Source organism: Condylura cristata, unplaced genomic scaffold, assembly GCF_000260355.1.
Source record: "Condylura cristata isolate star-nosed mole 26May11 unplaced genomic scaffold, ConCri1.0 scaffold00009, whole genome shotgun sequence".
In the NCBI taxonomy this organism is placed as follows: Eukaryota; Metazoa; Chordata; class Mammalia; order Eulipotyphla; family Talpidae; genus Condylura; species Condylura cristata.
Window position 1 is genome coordinate 36,295,621 of NW_004567110.1, and position 17,544 is coordinate 36,313,164.

A 17,544-nucleotide genomic window follows, 5' to 3' on the forward strand; every position below is an offset into this window, starting at 1 on the left:
ATAATTGGCATAGCTGGTTTTAATGACTAGTCAATCATCCCACCCCCAGCAAGGCTCTTCCTGGGGGCAGGCGTCTAGGTGACTGGCTTCAAGGTGTTTGGCTTGCTCAGCAGGGTGCTCTTTTTAGCAATCAGATGTTTCTGATGCCATTATCAATCTCAGAGGAACACAGAGAATGTTATTAGGGATATAACACAATCAATTTTTCAAGCTCCCAGGAATGCAGCTGGAGCCAGTTAACATTGATTCACAAGGAAGTAAATTAACAGTTAATCCTAAAGAGGGAATGCAATTCCACTGTTTAATTCTCCTCATTCCTGAATTTTTAGTCTACAGGAGTGTTTTTGTAAACTGGAGGGGATTGTCAAAGACAGGTCGATCTTTCCCTACCCCCCAAACTATGACATGATATCTTTTTAACAAGGAACTTGCACTTAGTAAGCAGAGATTTTGTCAGGCAGGGCATATACATCTCCATCAAGGTAGCTTCATTTTCCATCCTGAAATATTTTCTTAGGATTTTATATTGAGTGAAAAATAACCTTCTAGAAATGTAAATCGCTGTCAAAGATTGAGAGCCATCTGGTTTTTGAGTATATCGTAAATTGATATGTTCCAACATACAGGGACTCTAAAATATGGGACATGTAGGACATATAATACGCTTTATTAAAATTTTATTACTTTCATTATTGAACTGATTTTGTGGCATTACAGTAACACAGATAGTTCATATTGAGTATTAAAATGAAGTGCACCCCAAAGGAAAGATATACACCAATGTTGTTTTAAAAGAAACAGTATTTATTAAGAAATTATGTGCTGAATTCTCCTACAGTCTGTGCAGATGGTTTCTTTCATTTCCACAAGCACAAGATGACAGCTAAGAGCATCTGGAAAATACTTGCAATGCCTGCACATGGAAACGTCCTAGTAATAGGAGATGAAATGAAGGGACACACGCACTAATTTAAACTTTTGGGTTCAAAGACAGGGTGATCTTTCCCCCCCCCAATCTAGTTCTCACTTGTGTTGGCACTGTCTGTGAGCTCTCCCATTCAGACGCAAGTTTTGGGCAATAATTGGGTCATTTCAGTTCAGCAGAGCAGAGAATGCTCAATTTAATCATAGGTCAAAGCAACAATACTTTAATTACTGAATCACATCTGAAATATTTGCATTCTTTATTAATAAAAAGGTGCTTATAGAGGGCAGAAATATAACCTTTCAAGTATCTTATTCTTATGATTTGAAGAACTTTAACTATGAATTAAAAATAAATTATAAAACTAGCATATGATGTATCCTTTCTTACATGACATTGTCAGAAATAAAGTTTAAACATAGAGTTGCAGTATCACCTGACTTTATATATGATCAACAGTAAAACATGCTAATCATAAAAATAGCTTTTACAAATATACATTTGTGTACAGTGGTCTCCCTTACCATTCATAAATGTCCTTCACATTTTAAGACTTTGAAGACTAAAAAAAAAAAAACACAACATAATCAGCAAAGGGAAAAACACATTTACAATCTAAACCATAAAAACTTGACAATTATACCGCTTAGAACATAGAAGAAATGGAATTTCTAAAATTGGACAATTCTGTCCATTTTATTTATTTGGGTTTTTATATAAATTGAACCAAAGATGCTGCTATCCAGTAAGAAACCTTCTTTCACATTTCTGGAGGTTGTCACAGTTTCCCTTTTCTGCTTTCATGGCATCATTCATTACTTTAGATCACTTTATTTGTAGAAACTGAGAAAAGAAAAAAAAGTATATTAATATAGAGTTACATTTCATTGTTGATAACAGGCATAGCAGAAAGTTATATTTTAAGATTAAATCCTAAGGATCTACAGGATAAATACTTGTAAAAACTTGAGGTTCTTAGAATCTTGTAGGTAATAAACACTCAATTATTCATATTTATGGCATGCTATGATTTTTGTCCAGCTAATTTACCATGTGAGATCAGCAATTATTTTTCTGTTGGAGTTCCTGTTTAAGTCAGAGGGGAACCACTTGAGTTGCAGGGGAGGCAGAGATTTGAGTTGCTCATGACTATTGGCTGTGACCTTGTAATACTTTTCTCCTACAAAAGACTGAGCAGTGCAACCCTAAGCCTTACATTGAGGCAGGAGAAAAAGTCATTATAGGCCTCTGATGTAGGTTGCAAAAGAAGAAAGTTAAATTCAAGAAGGGCAATGAGACACGGTAAGAGTGAGACACTATTTAATTGGCTGAAGAACTGAGTTAAGTTGAATATAAATATGAAGATCAAGTAATGCAAGATTTTAGTCATAGGGGAAGGCATTTATTTGTTTTAGCATCCTATCTTTATATTTAGGCATAAAATATAATTAGCCTATGTGATCAACTTCCAAGATTTTTGTAGTTGGAACATCTAAGTTTTTGTCTTAAGAATCAGACTTGCAAATCCAGGTATAAATTTGGATGGAAATTGTTGAGAACACAGTGTACCAGTTCTCAATCTTGGGGGAGTAAAATGCTGTCCACCAATCCTAAAAGAGGACTTTAGAGATTCCTGTCCATTTGTACTGGTGTCAGAGGTGTCAAGCACAAGAGCCAAGGGGTACAGGGAACAAGGCTTTAATTCTGTTAGTGTACCTGGGCCTCATCACTACTGGCTACCTGTCTGGCCTTCTCTGTCCCCTTTCTTACTGCAGTAGACTCTGACCTCTCCCTGTGGAATTTAAAATAATAAATGCTGAGGGCATAGACCTGTAAGTACAGTAACACAATACTCTTTGAGACTGAAACAAGAGTGAGTATTGCCATAAGGAGATAAGACCAACACAGGCTGTAAGGGCTCATTCATTTCTTGGAAGAGTATTCCTGGCCAGAGGCCCATTCTGGCAATTCAAATACAGCAAGCACAGATTAGTCTTCTCAATAGTTGTGACTCCCATGAGTAGTTAGAGAGTGAGGTAACTTGACCTTTCACAGAAGTGTCAATAAAGATTGTAAAAAAAATGAGTATGGCAGTTGGGATGATAAGAATCTCCCCAGACCTCACGCTTGGCCGTGGTTGCTGGCTGAAAGGAGCACAGTGAACCTGAAGGGGTCTATCTCTTCCTTCACACCCAAGGAAACATACACCTCAATAATTTAAGTGAACAGGCAGGTTGCTTTCCTCAGTGAGTACAATCCTAGGACATTTAGAATTAAATGTAACAGATTTGTAACAACATAAAACAGAACATTACATTTTTGTTAAGAAGAAAGAAATCTACTACGATAAAAACTGGTATTATTTCAGAGGTTTAGCCTATTAGTGATGCAACGACAAAGCATATGTCTCTCTCTGTCCCACCCTATTAGCTTCCCATTTTCTTTATTTTTCCTCTAGGCTTAACAAGTCTTGTTTACTTGCATTCCAAGGAAAAAGGGCATTACTACCATGAAAATACCGGAACTACCGCCATGGGTGATGGTGAAAACAAGCTGACATCAACCACAATCATTAGATGTGTCTATCTCAAGGACGAGCATGCTGACCCTCATTCCTCCTGCTTTCTGCTTTCTTGTAACTCTAGATGAACAACCCTGCTCTCTGACAAAGAGCAGGATGCTGATCTTTCAGATGCTAGTCTTCTGCCTTCCTCAATTTGTTGACAAATTAATGAAATTCTTTCCTTCCCTTCAAACTCTGTCTCCTTTGCGTTGGCTAAGGGAACCTAGAATGCTGGCCCTCTGGTATCATTAGCTTTCAGTCTTGCAATGAGAGTTTAGAATATACATTTAAAAAATGGTTTGAGACATATTATTTCAGCTTCATGATTTGAAATCTTATGTTTTTGAAGGATATTAATGGGTTTAAGAGAACTTCAGATTAACATGTTTATACATTTAACTTATTAGACTTTAAGAATTGTTTCATTCTCCAATTTATTTATTAAAACAGACAAATAGGCACCTCCCTGGTGATAAAGGGGTTGAGGTGCAGCACTATGAAACTACTGGCGGCCACTATAACATGGGCTAGATCCCCGGCCAGGGAGGTGACCTACATGGCGCAACAGACCTCTCCTGTCTTGTCCACTGCTCCCCTCAGCAGTGTGTTTCAACTGATCTGCCTCTTCTGCCCTACTTTGTCTCTGGTGAATTCTCTCAACCCAAACCCCCCTCCCCCGCCCTTGGCCTGCAACCGCAGTTCTTATATTTTTAAAGATTTAAGTATTTATTATATGTGAGAACTGGGGTACAGGCCCAAGATGCAAGGGCAGAGAGAGGATTCACCAGAGACAGAGTGGGGAACAGAACAGGCAGATCGATGAAGTATACTGCTGAGGGGAGAAGTGGGCAGGTCAGGAGAGGTCTGCCATGCCATGTGGCTCACTTCCTTGGCCAGAGATTGAACTCATGCTGAAATGGCTGTGGCTAGCTTTGTGGTGCTGTGCTTTACCCTTTGTTCCACCAGGGAGTGCCCACAACTCCAGTTTTGTATGCATAAATAAATCTTTAAAAAAAAATAGACAAATGAAGTACTTAAAAATGACATTAAACATATGAAATTGACAAATACCATTTTTACTCTTTGAAAGCATTTAGTTAAGTAAGCTGGGACAATCCTCTTTTAAAGGACTTAGAAGTACTTTATAAAACTTACTACTCATACACTCCTGATAAGAAATTTTAAAATTTTCACAAGTCGAACAACTGAAACAAAAAAAATACACCCTGAATAGTGTTTTCTTGATCAAAAGCAATAAGAAAACCTATCTATCATTAGGAAGGAACTTTCATGGGTACAGCATAGGAGATGTTGATATCTGATATCAACATAGGAAACTTCTGGCATTCTAATTTTTAGTGTGCTGTAAAGGAAGTTTTGCACATACCCTGTGTGCATACACCCAAAATGATCCATTACACATAGAAATGAGTATCTTAATAAATAAAATTAATTGTAGCTTATAGAATGATACTGACATGCCAACATTTAGCATTACAATTTTTAGGTTTTGAGTGATCACACTTTTGTGTTGTAAGCAAATAAGGCTTTCTTTTATGATTGCAAATGCAGTCTTCCCTCCAAGCCCTCTCTTCAGACAGAAGATGCCTGAATGCTGTAGTGGCCTTATAAGTAAGGCTCACTGATCCCTGGGTTTCTTCCGTATCAATCATGGCAGGTGACATTAATTTAATATATTCTTACGCCATCCTATTTGTATCAAAAGCACTAATAGTTATTTAGTAATTATCCATTTTACTAAGAAAAAAAAAAAAACCAGCCTGCAGCTTTTCTGTGTATATTACGTATCTTTAGACTGATTTATCCCTACCCCTTCCTTTAGTCCTTCATTTTAAATGGTTACGTAAAATAATTACCCTGGCAAGAAGAAAGTTAGATTTGAAAATAATTTGTTGAAGTATTAGTTCTTTGCTATAAAGCTTCCAAGCATCTCCTGTAACTAGTAGGAAACAAAAGCTTCAGTAACTTTGCACTGTGAAGTAGGTATTATTAACTGCGTGGATACAAGTTATTAATATAATTCTCCTTCCATAAAACACTAGAGAAATATTTTCTCCAAGTTTTCCATAGAACTTGTAGTAGGAGAGAAGGCTTGCCATTTCTTTCTGCAGGCATGAGAGAAAGGGACAACTATGACATTCTTGCTGCTTTTTTTCCCCAAGAATGACAGTCAATTAAAGAGCTGATTGGCTTAGTATAATGTGAAACTAATTGTACTTTTCTTTCTTTGAATAGAGTGTAATTTATCTGCTGGCTGTATGGAACTTGGATGCTTTTAAAACAAAGTCTCCTGATGATGAATGCTTTTTCAACTCTTAATCTCCCCCATTTCTGAAAATGACAGAGAACTGCTCAGATAGGCCTGGATTGTATTGAGCCAAACAATCTACTTCTATTTGACAAAGATGAACAGCACAGTATTGCTGTAGGAAAAGTACAGGAAAAACACATTTAATCTTAAACCTCATGTATTAAAAATATTTGCAATAACATATAATAATATGCGGTCTAATTTATATTTGTACCAGAAAAAAAAAACAACAACACCAGTTTTGAAGTCTTCAGACTTCTTTAATATCAGAAATGCTTCCCATTTTTTCCTAATTGAGATTTATAACTAATAAGTAATGAGGGACTATAAATGATCTGTACTTTAGGTAGCATATTCAAAAGTAAAAAAGATGAAAGAGAATATGTGGATAATGCAAGTTATATAACATTTTATAGAAAAATAGAGGCATACAACCAGTCTTATGACTTGTAAGTTTTATGGTTATTTGTGTTGTTATCTCTGGTCATGTTTTTGAGCAACTTAGCTATTCACTTAGTATAGACAATGCAAACACATTTTTATATTTTAATAAATCCCTCATTACATACGAGACACAATTTAACTCAAATTTCTAAATAATATGAATAGATTCTGGGTATTTAATATTCACAAGTTAAAACTGATTTTCTATTAATAAGCTTTTGGGGCCAAAGTTACATTATATTCTTAGACTAAAAGAGTTTCATGACCCAAACCATAATGGAGTGAAAGCCAAAATAGGGGGTAACTCAGTGAAATGGCTACAAATGAAGCAACCGTTCCATTACGTAGTTGTTGGAGGATGAATAACAGTCTCCATTCCTGAGTTGAAGGCCACTGAGAGTGTTAGGAGGACAGGTGGAAAGGCAGGAAACACAGGAAAAACCAAGTGTAACCCACCAAAAAATGTGAGCTAAAAATCTTCTGAGATTTTTACTCTAAAATCAAAAGTGAACTGAACAAGTCAAAAAATGTGCAATGTGACTTTAGAGAGGCAGAAGGTTTCTAGGTCAATGAAGACTAATTTGACACAGCATGTACAGCATGTACAGAAAAGTGAGAGAGCAACTAGACTATTAATTCAGAGACTGGCCACCTTGTGGACCTGCCTTATTAGCTAATCTTTCCTGATTTTACTAATACTTGCCACTGCATTGCAAGATCTTTAATTCAGACTAAAGTTACATGTCAGGGTATATTGAACTTTATCAAATTTGAGCAGTAAGGAATCAAAAACTATCAAAACCTCTCTGGCAATACTTAGGATAGTAAAGTCCAGAGAGGTTGACAGACAATGCCTCATTTTGTGGAACCCCTAACTGAAATCCAGAATCCTGACTGCCATTAGAGTTCCTTCTGTTACACCTCTTCTTCTCAAACTTCAGTGGGCCTTAGAATTGCAAAGTAGGCTTGTTAACTCAGATTACTATGGACTGAATATTTGTGTCTTCCCCAAATTCATATGTTGAAAATCTAACTCCCAATGTATAATGATGATATTTAGAGCTCTAGGGAGGTGATTAGGTCATGACGCTAAAGCTCCCATCAGTGCCATTAGTGCCCTGATGAAAGATGGCCAACTAGGTCACATGCTCTCACCAGAACCTGAATCTTCCTATGCCATAATCTTGTACTTCCCAGCTTCCACAACTTTGAGAAACAAATGTATTGTTTATAAGCCACCCACATGGATGTATTTTGTTATAACCACCCATATGAACTACTACAACTAGGTCTGGAATGAGACTAAAGAGACTGTACTTCTGACACATTCCTGAGTGGTGTTGACTTGTGCATCCCACTTTTTGAGAACCAGTTCACTTCACCTTTGAGGGGAGGTTCCTTGTTGGCCTCTTCCATCCCAACATCTCTTTCTGAATGTGCTAATATCCCAAAAATAGGACTGTTCTTTCCCCAAGATCCTTTTCAAGATTATTTGACTGGCAATCCTAAAAAGTGAGATAACAGCTCTAGAAGTATGTACTTGTTGCACATAGTTCTGCAACAAGTTTCTTCTCTTTCTGGACAATAAAAGACTTGCTTACTGCTCGCTAGAAACTGGATTCCCTAATGTCAAGGTCTCTGTCATGTGGCGGACTGTCCTAAGTATGCAGGCTCTGCATGGCTTTCCATCACTGATCTGGGTCTTGGGTTAAGCAAACACATCTGATATTCCTGCTGCCCTCACTGTGAGTAGCACTTTTGTCTCAGAAATCTCCTGCTGTCTATCAGTGTACCTGGAATGACAGATGTTTAACTCATTAGCTTGCATAGCTATGATTAGAGTTCTCTTGCTTTAGCTCTCATAAATGCCTTCCAACTTATTTTAGTTGGGTTGATTCTTGGCTTTAACTATAATGATTCTTGGCAAATCATGACTTCACTGGCAAACTGTCTAGGACATGCTATATGGCTATGCTGACACCCCACCCACCATCTCCACCCTATTTTCTCTCTCATTTATTTTTTCCTTCTAATTACTAGTAGTTCGCTTTTGTAGTGCACATCCATTTTTCTGCCCAGTGTTTCCCATGTCTTTATCCTATTCTCCATCTGTCTCCCAGCATTCATGAAATAAATATGACCAAAAGGCAAACATTTTACTATATTAAAGTGGATTGCAAATAACCAAATCAGTGGGCTTTGTTGTTCCAATAGCAAACAGAAAAATGAAACTAGGAAAATAGTCATTTTCTATAAAATTTTTTTGCTATTGCAAAAGGAATGCTAAAATATTTTTTTTCTCCTAAAACTGAAGGAAAGTGCAAAAAACAATCTTATAAAACCAGCATAAAAGTGAAAGGAAAAAGAGAATAATTTAACTTTATTTATGGACTCCAAATAAACTATGCTCCTATAAATATTAAAGTATCAGCTCAGCTTTTGCATCATTTATGTTTTAGTACTTTGCTTATGAGACTGACTTATAGATACAAAATAAAGAGTTCTGATATTCAAACAAAAATGGAGCACTGACATAAAATTATAATTAGAAATACCATATTTTTAATGGATATTTGATTTGGGAAATGGCTTCCATATGTGATTAAAATGTTTTTCCGAAGTTGACATCATTTCCTGTGTTTAATTACTGACACAGATCATTCATGTTTCTGAAGTGTATTTCATTTAATTGAAATCACAAGCAATATTGAAATCAGCAGTAGTGCTTTTTCTTTTGTATTTCATTTAATTGAAATCAAATAATATTCAAATGAGATGTAGTGTTTTTTCTTTTGGATACATATAGATAGACTTTTTAAAATTTGGTAAGATGCAACAATATCAGGAATCTCTTATTTATTTCCACTGTCACTCCAGAAGCAGGGAGGTTAAGTGGTAATCTAGGATTATAAGTTTTTTTGTTTTATCTAATACCAAGCAAAGCAGTAACACCTTCCTTGGGGACCATGGCTGAGGGGTTATAGTTTTAACTTGACTATTTCAAGGGATACAAAACTATTGACTTGTTAGAAAAGAATTTGCTACCTTGAGTCTGAATCTGATAAAATGGTGGAACATATATTAAATCAAAAACTAGAGTGTGGTGACAAGACAGGTGGCTGGGCAGAATTTGAAAGATACCAAAGTCCTGTCTATGGATATGGTCTCAGTGCAGATCTCCTCTGACTGCAAGAGAGAGAAAGGTACAGGACCACTCCCCCTGGAGTTAAAGCAAAAATCTGAAGAAAAACTACTTTTTTTGGGTTTTCTTCTTTTTGTTGAGGTAACATTGGTTTATAACACTGTATATATTTAGAGGTGTAGGATCACTCTCTTCAGGTGTATGTCACCACACCACAACCACCACCAACACCAACACTCTTTCATCATAGTCCATGGTGCTTCTCCCAAACTTTGCTCTGCTCACCCCGAACTGCCTCTGATAGCCTAAATACTACAGATTTCTAGGGTTTGTTATTTGCTTTCGTTATCTATTCCTTGTTTAGTTTCTCTATATCCTACATTCTAAGTAATTCCATCTGGTATTTCTTTCTCCTGACTTATTTTGGTTAGCATTACTCTCTCCATTTCCATCTAGGTTGCTGACAATGTCAAGAGGTCACCTTTTTAATAGCTGAGTAGAATTTTATTGAGAATATATAACACATCTACCTAATCCACTCACCTGTCTTTGGGCACCTATCTTGTTTTGTATAGCCTGACTCACACAAATAGTGCTGCAATGAAAATAAGAGTGTGTGTGTGTGTGTGTGTGTGTGTGTGTGTGTGTGTGTATATACCCCTTCATACTAGTGTTTTGCTTTCTTCAGGTAGATACTTAGGAGTGAATTCCTAGATGATGTAGTAGATTGGTTTTTATTATTTTGAGAAATCTCCATATTGTTTCTACAGGGACTGGACTAGTAAACATTCACAACATTATAGGAGGGCTCTTTTTTCTCTATGTCCCTGACAACACTTGTTTCTGCTCTTTTTGGCAACGGCCATGCTCACAGGTGTAAAGTGGCATCTCATTGTGGTTTAGATTGTATTTCCCTGATGAAAAGTGATGATATTTATGTGTCTGTTGGCCATCTCTATGTTTTCTTTGGAACTGCCTAATTAGCTCTTCTGCCATTTACTATTAGTTTGCTTTTTGGTGAGTGGCATGAGTTATTTGCATATCTTTGATAACCAATTCCTTGGCATCTGAATTACTTACCTGAGTGTCCCTTAGTTCCATGCAAGTAGAGACTGGGTTTGGGTTATTCTTAGAAACTGGGACTAGGCTAAGACTGGAGGTTTGGGTCACCATCATCAAATTAACTTTTACCTATAAAAAATAGTTTGGGCCCTCCCTGGTCGCGCAATGGGTTAGTACACAGCACTACAAGCAGTGCGAGTTCAATACCCAGCCCCGGAGGTGACCACATGGCATGGTATACCCTTCCTGTCTAGCCCATTGCTCCCCTTAGTAGTGTACTTTGTCTGTCTGTTCTGCTCTCCATTCTGACTCTGGTGAATCTGCTCACCACCCCTGCACCTCTGCTTGTACCCCAGTTCTGTATGCATAAGTAAATAAATTAAAAAAAAAACACCTTTTGTATGTTCTCATTTGATTTTTATTACAATCAGTGAGGTAAGTTGTTGGGCAAGATTTATTCATTATTAATTCATTAATCCTTGGGTCAGAGAGTAAGTGCCTTTTTAAAATCAAGTCCAGGCTGTTTTATTTAAGATTGCTTTTCCTAATATTCTACTTTTCCCAATTGTGGGAATGGAGATAGTAGGAGACTGGGTACATCGTTAGTTTAAGCATCGGTGATCTCAACTGGGATGTGCGAATACGCTGCTGCCTGAGGGTGAGCTGGAAAAGGACAGGCGATTCCAGGGAACACACCAGGTTTTGCACAGTTTCCTTTCCAGTTTCCTTTCCCTGATTCGTATTATATCTGCTTAGATTTGTTTTTTAAAATTGTGTTTTGAACTAATTCAAAATTATTTTAATTAAAAATTTGCTTTAGGCATCTGGCTAAAGGACAGAACTTTTATGTTATAAAAATACATTCAATTAAGAAAAATAAAAACTTAATTTTAGCTAATGTGGGTTACATAGCTTTATTTAAAATGTCTGTGTAAAAATTTAGTTAATTCAATAGTAAAAAAATTTAATCACATTGCTAAATTACATGGCTTACCAGAATTTGGATTGTCTATTACTCATGTATTAACATAATAACATTTCCTTTATTTTTTTCTCAAGCTGCTCCCTGATACTTTCTGAAAGTAATTATGATTTGATTATATTTTGGGCTTCCTGACAATCATATCTGACTAGTTGAATTGATAAATTATAGTAATTTTATTTGGGACATAAGTTGTGTTTGATCATGCATCGATTTCTGATTTCTCATGCTAATTATATAGTGTCTAACAACCATTAGTTACTCCCTATGCTGCAAATGATAATGATAATTTTAGTATAATAATCCAAATTGCTTAATTCTAGTGCTCGAAGCCAAATGCTGATTAATGTTATGATTAGTATGCACTTTGAAATTTCACACACTTTACTGCTTTCTTTATAGTTCCTTGGGTAATTAGTTTTGGAATCACATGAAACAATATTTTAAATATCATTTGCTGTCTAATGCAATAATGTGATTTACAATTGACTGATTTAGAGTTCTAACTTAAAAAGCCCTTTGAAATTATATAGTTAATTTATGATCATGCAGAATAGCTGGGGGAAAGGATTTCATAGCTATTTAACAACTTTTATTTAATTAATTTAAATTTACTGTGCACGTCATTCAAAGTAGATTATACCAAAATAACTTCAAGTTTAAAGTTGAATAAAATTAATCCAACAGAATAGATGAAATACTGAAGTGAAGAAATATTTATACTTTGATTCAATTAATAAACACTTGCTTTAAAAATCAGTATATTGTCACATGGCCAAGGGTTACATTAATACTCATCATCACTTTTCATCAGGGAAATGCAAGTCAAAACCATACTCGTGGCAATGGCCCATATCAAAAAGACCAGAAAAAGTGTTGTGAGGGTGGGGAGAAAAATAACCCTCCTTTAGAAATGTGTACTAATTCAGCTCTATGAAGATGTTATGGAGGTTTCTCAAAATATTAAAACCAGTTCACCATATGACCTAGCAATTCCACTCCTAAGTACCTGACAAATGCCAAGTCACCAATTTGAATGGCTATATGCACACCTAAGTTCACTGTGACACTATTTACCATGGCTAAGCTATGGAAACAACTTCAGTGCTCAAAGATGGATGAATGAGTTAGGAAGATGAGGTAGATATATTCACGGTGGAATACAACTAAGCTATAAAAAATGATAAACTCTTGAATTTGCAGCAACATAGATGGAACTGGAGGGGATAATGCTAGCCAAAATAAGCCGAAAGGAGAAAGAGAACTACTAGATCATGTCACTAATAAGTTGAATATAGAGAAAAAAACAAGATTTGATAAAAGCAAACCAGTAACAAACCCTAGAAAACTGACTATAGGATTGAGGTTACAATATGTGGGGGGCAAAAGAGGTGTGGGCGTAAGTTCTTTTCTAAAGGAGTTCCATGAACAAATGGAACTTTTGAAGGCTTTTTTTCTTTAATAATTAATAGTGCTAACCAGTCACACATATGGACCCAAGCAAAATGCTGTGATATCATCTATTCGTTGTACTTGGTAATTCATAAGTCTGATGTTTGACAGATTTTGTTGTATGCTGCAGATACAACTGTTTGCTATTGATGTGCCTGTTTGGTTTCCTTGTACCTGGTATTTTTTTTTTTTTCCTTAAGAAAACTTAAGAAATGAATGATGTGGTATTGTTTGAAACATAAACATACCATTTCCTGCATTGGCATTGCATATCTGAAACTATACTTGACTTCTACAACATTTAACAAAATTCTTAATGACGAGGAGTCTAAAACCTATGAAAAGAAAGGCACTTTCCCAAAGTCTTATTGAAAATGGCAGAGTAAAGCCAGCTCCAAATTGGATTATTCTACCCTTACTTGAGAGTCATATTAAATTAAGATCACCATCATCAGAATAGATGTCCCAGCTCTGAAGGTGGTAACAATATGATCTAACAAATCTTCTAAAAACTTGAGCCCATGAGGAAATAACTGTTCAGATGAAGTTTTAGACAGAATGTTTCCAATGATTTTGTTTAGGCTTTACCAGCTCCCTCTGTCTAGTGGGATTTGGTAGTTGAGTGTTCAGAAGCAATTAGAGCAGGCATCTATGATATCACATGGGGGAATTCTGTTTTGTGCAGACAAGTGAAAAGGCACAGGGAACTAGTTTCTGGGTCACAAAGAAGAATTGTAAATATATATTAGTATATTTTCAGAGAACCTTCACTCATTTTAAATAAACTTTAATTTTTTAAAAGAGCATCATCATTGGCAGTGTTGTTTCTAACTGAAATCCTATATATTTTTTTTTACTTCTTATAGCTTAATTAATGTCAATGTACCTGCAAAGCAAGTCTAATAGTGAAAATTATTGAACAGTTTAATATACTCATCTCATTGACTAAACACATATGGGTTATGAAAAGGAACAAGCAATTTTTCAATTTTTAAGTGTTAAGAAAATAACATATTTTATACAGGAAAAAAATAAATTATCTGGTGGAAATTTTTCAAACTAATTTTCTTTAAAGTATAGTTAATTTATGTTTATAGAGGTGGTTCAAAGAAAAATGACTGTGGTTGGCAGCTGAGGAGGGGTGAAGCACTAGGGATTATGGTGATGGGCTGTGCTGTGGATGATGCTATGGATGGGAGAACTAATGGGAGTGACCACACCTGAGGGGAGAAATCATATCTTGTCCCCAAATTAACAATGATGTAAGAAAAAAGCTACACTAAGGAAATTAAAAAAATTACAATGTCTTTGCTTAACATCATTATGTATGGAGATGTAATGTAGCCCTAAAGTTCAGAAAATAAAATATATACTAGTTTTGGAAACACCTAAAATTCTGGGTAAAATTTAAGAATAATTGGATCTAGTTTCATAGATATTACTTTTCATGTAACTATTGTGAAATTTTAAGTTATTTAAATTAATATTATTTTCTCCTTAGTAAAGTTTACAAATTTTTAAAATTAGGTGACATTAGATATTTTTTACAGGCACAAAATTATTTCTCTTTAACACAGATATATTTCAGAGGAATGAGGTATTGTCTAGATACTTAATTGAAAAACTATCAACTTGATTATTAAGTTTTTTCAACTTATTATTAGGCAAGTCATTTTTTAGTTGAACTCAACCTTATTTCTTATATAAAATTATATATTTTTATTGCATAATCTTTCAAACTCCTCTCATTTCAAATCATGAAAGAGAACATATAATTTTTTTATCTTGAGATGTGAAAGTTGTTTCATTGGCATAAAATAACACATGGCACCTAACACTACAATTAGGTAATGTTTGCATTTTAGGTACCTCTGTTGACACTTGATTATTACAGGGAAGATGTTAACTCCTTCCAGTTCATGTGTATTACAGTACCACTAAAAATGTTTCCAGTTTCTACTTCATAAAAATAATCCTTATTTTTCTACTATTGCAGGATAAATAGAATTATGCCACATTCAGAATTTACAGATCTAATTTCATGTAGCATTCTTTTCATGCCTGATTACAATTTTAAGTGTTACTGAAAATGTTTTTCTCTTGATTCAAAGCATTATGTTAATATGCTCAGGGAGCATATTATAAGTTGCCTCCCTCTGGTGACACTGTCTCTTATCCTATCCATCCTTTTCTGCTCCTCATTCTGTTGTTAAAGGATAGGTAGCTGTTGACTGAAAGAAAGCAATGAGGGTCTGATTCTCTCGGTTAAAATGGGACATTGGTACTTGTTAATCGACTGCTTAAAAGATTCCAACTGGAGGGCCCTCCCTGGTGGCACAATGGGTTACAACACAGCACTATGAAGCTATAGCAGCCACTGTAGCACAAGTTTGACCCCCTGATAGGGAGGTGACCCACCTGGCGCGACAGACCTCTCCTGACCCACCCGTTGCTCCCCTCAGCAGTGTACTTTGTCGATCTGCCTGTCTCTGTCTCTGGTGAACTCAGCTCTGTCTTTGGTGAACCCTCTCACCACCCTTGCACCTTTGGCCTGTACCCCAGTTCTGTATGTATAAATAAATCTTAAAAAAAAAAAAAGATTCCAACTGTAAATTTTCTCCTTAACACTTCTGATTTCTTTAAAGAGCTTTGTCATTTCTCATTTGCCATTTTTTGTCATTTCTCCTTCTTCCTAATAAAACTTCTAGGCTTGATTTGGTTAAAAGGAAACAGGTGCTGGGGATTTACTATATACCAAGCACTCTTTTTAGTACTTTAACTGCTTTATTCCATTTATTACTCATTCCAAATACATGGGGAAAGTGCCATTATTATGCCCATTTTACAGATAAGAAAACTGAGGCACAGAGAGTTAAGTCACTTGCTTGACTCAGAGTGCTTCATTAGTGCCCATACAACCCAGAGCTTTGTCAATCTTTACTTCTTAACGTTGCACTAAATATACTTTTTCCTATTTTGTTAAAAGCAATGTAGACTGTGTCTAAGTTTTCAACAACATTTTTCACTAGGTTTTAATGTATTTTAGCAGCTAATGGTCGAGAACTTCTAAGCTATACATAGAATATTTGTGCAAAATTAAACATACAGTTCAGTATTTCTGAAGTAAAATTTCCCTCATTCTCTTTGGTCACTGTCAGTGACATCAACTAGGAATACTGTGCCTTGCATAATTTGAAAGGTAATAACAAGCCTCTCATAAAGGTATTTAACTATCACAGCACTTGGGCACCAGGCTGGGAGCTTCTTTGTAGACAACCAACCTGTTCTACAGAAACAGATGTGTACAAATTATTTTGTCTGTATCTTTCTCAAGTGTTCTTTTCATTGTGTCCTATTTTTCTCTATGAAAAATGATGTCTGGGAAGGCATCGTTTATTTTGATGGAAACCATTTAGTATTTCTTTAAAACATGTCCTAGGTGGAGGCCAGGTAAGGGCTCCCAGGGCAGGAGGCAGAGTCTTCCTCCTGAGATCCTAGGGACTTGGGGAATCCACCCATGACAGAGAAAGAGAATGTTCTTTCAGGGCCTCCCTGGTGGGCTAAAGGTTAAGTTGCAGTGCTGTTACCACTACAGCCTGGGTTCTGTCTAGGGAGCTGGGCCAGGTATGGTGCAGCAGACCTCTCCTGCTTGAGTGCTGCTCCCCTCAGCAGTGTATATACCAGTAGATCTGCCTGTTCTGCTCCCCACTTTGTTTCTGGGGAATCCTCTTTCCACATGCACCTCTGGCCTACATGCCAGTTCTTCTACAAAAAAAAAAAAAAATTAAGAGAGAGAGAAAGAGAAAATGTCCTTTCATTTTTATCAATTCTGAGGTATCAAATTTCATAAAGTTCAAGGTACTTTTCTAATGTGATCTGAAAGTCAATTTGTACACAATTTCTGCCAACGACAACTAGAAACCGTGCCAGGCAGATGACTGCAGAAGGGTGATGTCCAATTAGAAGGTCATTCAGAGTCATCGTCTTGTGGAGCGTGAAGTGCAGATCAGCGTTATTGAACTTTGTGTTTCCCAGAGGGATGCACACACTGCCAGAGGGGCCCAAGACATTGCTAGGTGGGAAGATGCATTGAAAACATTGACGTAAATATAAGTACAATTGTCCTTCTTAGCATTCCTCCAGTTGCCTGAAACAGAAAGCTTCTATTCTTGCTAGTCCTGAAAGTTTTTTTATACAATTTTTTAAATTAGAAAATGAAAGGTGTGTGTGTGTGTTAGCTGGAACAGAGCATCTTTAGTCAAATTAAAATACCAAGCTAAATAAAAAAGAGATACTTTGTCTTTTCATTATATATATTTTAAATACAATGCCTACTTACATAAAGGGATATTTGGTTTTTCTATTAATTGCAATGAACTGCAGTTTTAAGTTTAAAGGTATAATTACTTTAAGTAGAAAAGATAAAATTTTTAAAAATTAAGCAAAAAACATACTGCCAATGATATGTAAGTGTGTCAAAAATTCAGAAAGATACAACACAAATTAAAATTAATAAAAATGTGAAGCCCGAATATGTCTAAATATTTAAGGGGTTTGAAATTTTATAGACCCTAATTTAAACTGCCTTTTATTATTACTAGTAGGACCCTAGGGAAGTTACTTAACCTTTCTAAAATCAGTT

The 17,544-nt window shown here is 35.8% G+C and overlaps 1 protein-coding gene across 11 annotated transcripts in view; it reads right to left on the bottom strand.

Moving 5' to 3' along the window:
- Positions 1 to 475: 475 nt before the first annotated feature.
- RALYL (RALY RNA binding protein-like) overlaps positions 476 to 17,544 on the bottom strand; it is a 580,783-nt gene continuing 563,714 nt past the window's right edge. For 10 of the 11 annotated variants that reach the window (XM_004679761.1, XM_012722961.1, XM_012722958.1 and 7 more), the window contains one exon: positions 784 to 1,768. In XM_004679761.1, coding sequence (XP_004679818.1) covers positions 1,751 to 1,768 — 18 coding nt within the window. In that variant the 3' untranslated portion in view covers positions 784 to 1,750. Of the gene's footprint in view, positions 1,769 to 17,544 lie in introns of all 11 variants that reach the window. The other variant, XM_012722964.1, reaches the window with a different exon arrangement.